Here is an 8,645-nt window from a genome sequence, read left to right as displayed (position 1 = left end):
TTTTTATATAACATTACATTTTATAATCAAAGAAGTTTTAATGATCAAACTTTGAATTTATTTGACATACTTCCAGGCTCTTTTCTTACCTCCATCCACTTATTTTATTGGCACAGTAGCTCTTGTACAGATGCAGTGGAGCCCTGAGGGAGACTGCCATTCATGATATCAGCTGTGTAATTGAGCCCCATGTTCCCTCTGTTGTCTTTAAAATGAATCAGCTGCTGCGAGCCATAAAGATGTAGTGTGGGCTTGTTTGAATGGTCATGCTTGTTTTCAGCCCTTCTGGGTGCACTGTAAAATGTAACTGATGATCTTACTAATAAAATTAAGTGAATCTAACTTATTTTGAATAAGTTTATTGACCTTACTAAGTTTAATAAAGTAAGGTCAACTTTTTAGCACGGAAAGTTAATAAACTCAAAATATTCAATTACCCTCTACTTAAAATAATCAGTATTTTGAAAATATTCGAGTTGTCATGCGCGGTGCTTCCAGTAGGTGGAGCCGATTTGAAACGGAAACGGAATAACATTATTTCTGGTGAAGAGCACATGGAAAGGTGAGTCAGTGCTTGATTGACTTATTTTTAATGTCTGAATTGCTTTGTATACATAATTAATCGTGTAATAATCATATTAAATTAACTAGTGTTACACATGAACATAGGATGTGTTTTTATTTTAATCAAATTATTGGATTGTGTTGGATTGTGTTAATCGAAATGAGGAGTCTAGCATTGCAAGTCTCTAATTGTTAGGTCCATGCTTTCAATCAAGGAACAGATTTTTTTTTTTTTTTTTTTTTTGTTTGTGAGTAGGTTCTCAGTGAAGAACTTATAATAGAGTAACTTTAATAAGAATAAAGTTATAATGCATACACTCAAGCCTATGTAGTATTTTATTGAATTAGCATATTATGTAATGTGTATCTTTGTTCCTATTTATTTATTAACAATGATAAAATAATGGTTACGTTTTTTTTTTTTTTTTAATCTTCATCCATTTTGGTCTAAAATGTCTGCTATTCTATTATAATTGCTTATATAGTATAGATGATATTTCTATTTTATATGCTGTTACTTTGTTAGTATTTTTTATTTTCTTTTTAAATGGGGAAATTTGTTTGGCTATAATGCATAATAATAAAACCAACATGAAGTAGAATTGTGATTTCATATTTTGCCATATCGCCCTACCATATTTCATATGTTTGAACACTACATATTGATTCGTAAATGTAAATGCAAAACTTTACATTTAGAAGTGTGTATGTTAATATTATTTTCTTCATTTGCAGTGCTTGTTTTGTGAGATGACTTGAGACATGCAATGGAAATGTAAGTACTGTTTTTTTTTCCTGTGAAAAGAGAGCTCTCCTATTGAAGCATTATCGCATTAAACATGGAAGCTACGCCAGAACTACACCATTTCCATGCCTTCATGCAGACTGTTTGTGTTCTTTCAAGTCATTTAATGCATTGAAGGTGCACTTAACAAGAAGTCATTCCCAACACGATGGAGAACAAACAAGTGTATCAAAAGAATCTCAATTAATATTTCACTGTCCACTCTGCGAATTTAAGGAACCTTGTACAGAATCTGAGTTTTTTCACCCACTTGCGTCAGCATTTAAAAAGGAATGAAAAGGTTCAGTGCCCATTCAATGACTGCAATTTTGAGAGCAGGATTTATTCTACATTTAATGCTCACAAATGTAAGGAACACCAATTAAGCAGTCAGAGGAAGTTAAAACCCAGCATTGCAGTTGAAATTCAAAATTTAGCTGCAGAATTACCACAAGATGTTGCTCAAAATACGTCTTACCATGAGTCAATGGATTCTACTGAATTTGGCGAAAATGAAAAAGACGACCAGACTCAAAATCTGGATCATTTACAGAATCAACTAGAACGTAATTTAGGCTTGCTCTTTCTTAAGATGCAAACCATTCTGCATATCTCTGATTCAGCAGTACAGGAAGTAATTCAACAAATCAACCAGATCTTTCTTCTGTCAAAGCCCCTTTTGTGTAATGCCATACAGCAGATTCTAGATCAACATGGAGTCAGTGATAATTCTTCTGTTTTGAGAGACATTGTGAAAGCTGTCACAGAAAATAATTTGATCTTGAAAATGACTGATTCTGGTGAGCCTCTCTCTACAGTCGGTAAAAGACCATCATATTTTCAGAAACAGTTTCCAATTGTTGTACCAACAGAATATAAACTTGGGAAAGACTCCCAATCATTTGCTTATGTGCCAATTCTAAATATGCTACAGGTGCTTTTAAACAGAACTGATGTTTTTGAGAAAGTTCTTGCTCCTTTTGAAAATGCAAATGGGATCAACTCTTACAAAGACAGCACTAACTATCGTGAGAATGATTTTTTGGTGGCAGGGACATTTAGGATTTTGCTTACCATGTACACTGATGAATTTGAGATTGCTAATCCTCTTGGCACTTCAAAAAAGAAACACAAGATGTTCGGCGTCTATTGGGTTCTTGCTAATCTTCCATCTAAACACCGGTCATCTCTTCAGGCAATTCAGCTGGCACTTTTATGCAAGGCTAGTGAAGTAAAACAATATGGATATGAGAAAGTCCTTCACCCTCTTGTACAAGACCTCAAAACTCTGGAGACACATGGTGTCTTTTTGGAGCAATTAGGGGAATGTGTTAAGGGAACTGTTCTCAATGTATCTGCTGACAATCTTGGTGCTCATTCCTTGGCAGGATTTCAAGAGAGCTTCATCGTGGAACACCCTTGCCGCTTTTGCATGGTGAAAAAGAGTGAAATTCAACAGAAAGACGTACTGTCAGGAAGATTTGAACCCAGGACAAAGGTGAATCATGACAGGCAAGTTGAGGAAGTTTTAAAAGACCAAAATTTGGTAAAACAGTATGGTGTAAAAGGCAGGTGTGTTTTAAATGAGCTTGATCATTTTCACTCTGTCAGTGGCTTTCCACCTGACATCATGCATGATCTCTTGGAGGGTGTAATACCAGTTGAAATGGCACTGTGCCTCAATGATTTAATCAACAAAAAGTACATCACCCTTGAGTATGTGAACAGAACAATCAAACAATTTCCATACAAATTCATAGACAAGACCGATCAACCTCAGGTCATTCCAACTACATTTGCCTCAAGAGGCACGATTGGGGGCAACGGCCATGAAAATTGGGCACTTTTAAGACTTCTCCCACTAATGATTGGCTTCGATATCCCAGAAAATGATGCAACATGGGAGATTTTAATGCTTTTGAAAGACATTCTAGAACTGGCGACATCCTTCAGATTTACTGATGATACTATTGATTTTCTTGGGGCTAAAATTTCAGAGCACAGAGGTTTGCTTTTAAAAGTATTTCCTCATTTTGTGTTGCGTCCCAAACACCACTACATCGAACATTATCCACAACTAATAAGGACATATGGGCCACTTAGAGATGTCTGGACCATGCGTTTTGAAGGCAAGCATAAGTTCTTCAAACAAATTATTTGTGAGACAAAAAATTCAAAAATGTCACACAAACTCTGGCACTCAGACATCAGAGAATGATAGCATACCACATGTACTCGTCATACTTTTTTAAACCTTCTGTCCAGATGGACAAAGTCACATGTACACTGACTTCATCTTTTCCTGAGAGTGTACAGAATGTGCTTCAGCAGAATTTTGTTACCCAAAGCACTGTCCTTGTCACATCTAAAGTGTGCATTGATGGGATCAACTACAGTCCTGATATGGATCTGTCTGCTGGTGCAACTTCATGTCTGCCTGATTTTAGGCAAATTGTAAAAATTGTCATCATCAACACTGAAATTTTGTTTGTATGCAAACAACAGACAGCGTGGTACATTGAGCATCTACGTTCCTATGAACTGTGCAGCCATGTATCAGAAATTACAGTCACAAAGCTGTTTGAATTGAATGACCCTTTTCCACTATCACCCTACAAAATTCAGGGCAGAACATTTGTTACAGCAAAACATTATATATTTTGCTAAATTGAACATTTAAAGGGACAGTCCACCTAAAAAAGTAAATTCCGTTATTTACTCACCCTCATATTATTTCAAACCTACATGACTTTCTTTTGGTGTATAAAATATATTTTAAATAGTGTTTATTAACAAACAGTTTCAGTTCCCCAATGACTTCCATGGCAACCTGAACGTGTTTGGTTTCCAAATTCCTTAAGTGTACAGCAAAAGAAAGTCATACAGGGTTAAAACAACATGAGGGTGAGTAAATAAAATAATTTCCAGTTTTATCCCTTTATTATTGTGAACTCGAGTGTAAATTTAATTGATTTTTCTCATTGTTAGGTTCACAGAACGCAATGGAGACAAGAACTATACTTAGAGTGATAGTGAATGAAAATGACATACGGAAAATCACACTGCATAGTAAACCACAAACTTTGGAGACATTGATGGAGCATCTTGAAGAGAAGTTGGGTCTTCCATACAAGTTTTCTCTTCAGTACGAAGATGCTGATTTTAACAATGCACTAATTAACCTCACAGACATTGCAGATTTACCTGAGAGGCCCACCTTAAAGGTGATCTCTCTTGTTCCATCTCCTACAGCAAGTACAGCTGACACAGACATTGTATCTTTGTCTTCTGAAGAAGGGTCATCTCATGTACGCCAGGCTCAGTGGCCAGAGACATTTGAAGTCCCCAATTTTCCTGTAGATATTGAGATCCGATTGCGCCAAGGAAACCTTCTGTATATGAGAGACCAGACATATATGCAAGTTCCCAGGGACATGAAGCACGAAATTCTTGAAAAACTTGCTGAGTGTATGTACAGCTTCAAAGCATATCCCTCTGACGACGATTTCAATGATGTTGCATCTTCACTAGTCAAAAAACATCCATGCCTCACTGAACCAGGTTCCTCCACTGGATGGAATGGCTGGAAGAACAGCCTCAAGTTTAAAATGGGAAATTACAGAACGAAGCTACGACGAGCTGGATGCACAGATGTTCTTATAAATGTAGGGAAAAGGGGAGGCCAAGATCCTTTGAGAAGTGTTAAAAGGCCTAAACATTTTGAAATCAATTTTCTTCCCAATTATCCTGCTGGTGAGGATGAGTGCAGCATGGAATCTAAACGCTTACAACTTGTGGAGGAAATGAAAAAATGTCATCCAAGTTCCACCCTGATATCACAGAACATGGATTCCACTTTTTCCTTGAGGAGAAAGGAGATTGTTGAGATTGAGTCTCCAGTAAAAGAGACTCTTCAAAGATGGCCATCACTCTTCACAGAACGACAAGTAAGTAACAAATAAATCACACAACCTATAACAACATTTACTTACCCTCATGCCATTCCAGATTTATATGAATTTCTTCAGATACAAATTCTTAAAATCGTCCATCTCTGAGTGTGAAGAATGTGAAAGCTCTTAAAAGCATATATACATTGATCGTGACATCATTCCATATGACCTTATATTAACTCTCTTTTTCTAAATATACACATTTGCGTTTATCTGAAGAATATCTGTTACATTTGGGACACCATGAGAGTAATTGTGGCAATTTTCAAATATCCCTTTAACACAGTAACCAAAAGCCTAATAGATAAAGCATTGTTCTTTTTCCTTTTACAGATCAATGCAGAGTTTGTTCGCATAACAAGCAAAAACCTCAAGCAAGATTTTTTCACAGCACTTGATCAACATACAGCTCGATTTCTGAAAATTTTTGAAACCAAAAAAGGGGCAGTTGGAAAAAGGCTTTCAGAGTTTCTTGATCAAATTAAGTTGAAGGTAAGCTTGTCATTGCTTCTTTCTTAAACTAAATTCTGTAAAACTTCATTCTATGTAAGTTTTTTTTTCAGGGCAATGTCATCACTTAATTCTTAAAATGGGTTTCTTGCTGACTAATTTTAACTTCTCTTTTCCAGGGCACTGACATCACTGCTAATCGCACAGCAGTTCTTCGTGGACTTCCTCTCCTTCTTGGAGAAGAAACCTCTGACTTTTTCAAAGCAACATTGGCAAGTACCATTCTTTATATATTTTATTCTAAACTCTAATCCCCCACACATACATCACAAATAGGCATTCAGTCCCAGAAACAGACCAGACACAAAACAATTACAAAATATTTTTAAAATGTAATTGTACATTTTCTTGTGTATGTTCTGCCGTCATCGTACTGTTCATTGTGTTTTACAATGTCTAATTTTCACACAACATTTTAAGCATTGTTTATCTCTGTTAGTTGTATGTTGAACAGAAAGTGATGGTCCTGATTCTTTAAGATACATGTACATTTGTGAGATTTAATTTTTCTAATGTAACCAGAATTTTAATAGTGCTGTTCTTTTTTTTTTTTTTTTATTAGGACTGTGATTGTGACATACCCCAGATTTCCATCGGGATTCTGACTGTGATAACAGAAGGCAGCCAGGATTCTTCACAAGCACTGCATTTAGAGAATTCACACACCGCAATTATCCTTGAAGGAGCCATTGTGATGGACAATATTGAAAACCTCCCGGATGCCATGTGGCTACTTTTTGGGCTGATATATGCGCTCAATTTGGAGTACCCTCCACAGCTCAAGAACACCTTTGATTTTATTCAAAGAGTGTTTCTTTCTCTGGGACACAAATCCCTGAAACCAAAACTACAGTCCCTTAAAAACATGCTGCTCATGTAAGTGAAGGCTCTTTCAGATTGTTTTAAAGTGATAGTCCGCCCAAAACTGAACGTTCTGTCATTATTTACACTCCCTCATCTCTTTCCAAAACTGTAAGTGAAAGGGTCTAGTCTTAAAACAAGTCACAAAGACATCTTGATAATCTTTTTTGGATCTTTTTTAGTTTTGGTTACCTGGACTTTTAATAGAGGGACATAAACCGCTCAGGGTTAATTTAAAATATTTGTGTTTCAAAGACTATCCAAACTTACAGGTTTGGTATGAGATGTGGGAGAGTAAATTATGACAAAATTGGTCAGTTTTGGGCTATCCCTTTACTGTATCTTTAAGCTTGTTGCACAGATTTTCTAAAATACACAAAAAGGTTTTGAATCGTATAATGGTTTTATTGTTGAATATTTTTGTTTAACATATTTTTACACTGCAAAGTTTAAAAAATTGCATTAAAGCTAACGTTGATGCTTTTAAAAGGTCAACTGTTCCTCAGTTCATTTCAGGTCAAAGATTGTCAAATTCGAAATTCATTCATCAGTCATATATATATATATATATATATATACATATATATTTTTTTTTTGGTTGCACTTGCGCTGCTCATTTGTTAACAGGAGATGTGCTTTTTGTGATTAAAGTAAAAATTGTTTTATATTTAGGAGTGTCTAAAGATTGCTTGGTACACTGTATTTTACAATTGATAATAAAATAATGTTTTACCTGAGGTCAGGTTGCTTGCTTTTTGTCATAACTTAATTTTTTTAGTTCAGCTTACTTCAATTTTTTTAAGGCAATCAGTTTCCCCTGGCCCAACACATTTTTTTCCTAGTAATGTGAACTCTAATAAGAAGTTAACACAACTAATGATTTTGAGTCAGCTTTACTCAAGTATACTTGATTAAAAAGTTTGGTATACAAATGTTATTAAGTTGTGCCAACTAAAAAATTATAAAATACTTTACTTGGAAATTTTAAGGCAATCGGTTTCCTCAATTTTTCTAAGTAAAGTCAACTAATTACATTTTACAGTGTGGGTGTGGAGAGGGACACACACATGTGGAACTACAAGCCTGGTGGCCCTCTCATCAGATGGGATTGCTTGTAATTTGCCTTTTAAAGGCATCTCGTCCACATAATCAGACGCCAATTGCACCATTGTCATGTACAGTGGGTGAATGTGAGCAATCTCTATTGTGATTCCAAATTTGGCAGAGTGGATGGAATGACACACTTTGCCCATTTTTTTGGAGCGGAGAAATTCTCTGAGCATAAGGTTGCTCTCAGAGACTGGCTCTGTTGAAATGGTCTGATTTTCTGATATCTTGTTGTGTCATTAGAATGAAGTGCCATGGGTGATTGTTGTTGCAACTTTCCCCATTGCAGGAGTAAACTATATTTAAAATATATTAAAATAGAAAACACATAAAATTGGTATAATATTTAATTACATTACTGTTTTTACCATATTCGTGATGCAGAATTAATTTTTTTCACCGCAAGCCAAGTGCATGCAAATATATATATATATATATATATATATATATATATATATATATATATATATATATATATATATTTGGATTTAACAGTCTTGTTAATTATTAAGCATTTGCATTCTTTAGGCCTACAGCAAAAAAGACAGACAGCCCTTTCATAATGATGTTGATAAACGAAAACACAACTCACACTAATCCTATTGAGCTCTTGAGATTAACAACTAAAGAACATGTACTTGAATAAAAGTGCATCTGCCACTGGGGAATTAGGGCTGGGGGAAAAGGACAAACTATCAGAACAAAGTTTATATGGTGAGGACGTATGGCACCGTGCAGGGGAACAATAGTATTAACAAGCCCCTTCTGGCCCATATTCAAGCTCCAGCCATGTGGGACATGAAAGGACCTCTTCCCTCCCCGCAGCCACCCATGCAGCAGTGCATTGTTATAACACAACAAGGGAC

At 35.6% G+C, this 8,645-nt stretch overlaps 1 protein-coding gene across 3 annotated transcripts; it reads left to right on the top strand.

Annotated features, from left to right (window-relative positions):
• The first annotated feature begins 292 nt into the window (after window positions 1-292).
• On the top strand, window positions 293-6,703 carry LOC122134087 (sterile alpha motif domain-containing protein 3-like). 3 transcript variants are annotated; one of them, XM_042724520.1, is made up of 7 exons: window positions 293-562; window positions 1,300-1,339; window positions 2,737-2,846; window positions 4,337-5,295; window positions 5,635-5,793; window positions 5,931-6,023; window positions 6,374-6,703. In XM_042724520.1, exons 4-7 carry the CDS (start codon window positions 4,351-4,353, stop codon window positions 6,689-6,691), a joined length of 1,515 nt encoding a protein of 504 aa, XP_042580454.1. In that variant the 5' UTR covers window positions 293-562; window positions 1,300-1,339; window positions 2,737-2,846; window positions 4,337-4,350; the 3' UTR covers window positions 6,692-6,703. The 3 variants fall into 3 exon arrangements, with proteins under 3 accessions (XP_042580454.1, XP_042580452.1, XP_042580453.1); XM_042724519.1 differs by having other exon boundaries at window positions 294-562; window positions 2,737-2,860; XM_042724518.1 differs by lacking the exon at window positions 2,737-2,846.
• Window positions 6,704-8,645: the final 1,942 nt, after the last annotated feature.

This window comes from Cyprinus carpio, chromosome B5 (assembly GCF_018340385.1).
Source record: "Cyprinus carpio isolate SPL01 chromosome B5, ASM1834038v1, whole genome shotgun sequence".
Lineage (NCBI taxonomy): Eukaryota > Metazoa > Chordata > Actinopteri > Cypriniformes > Cyprinidae > Cyprinus > Cyprinus carpio.
The sequence above is the reverse complement of the archived record's forward strand: the minus strand, read 5'-3'. Positions and strand labels throughout refer to the sequence as shown.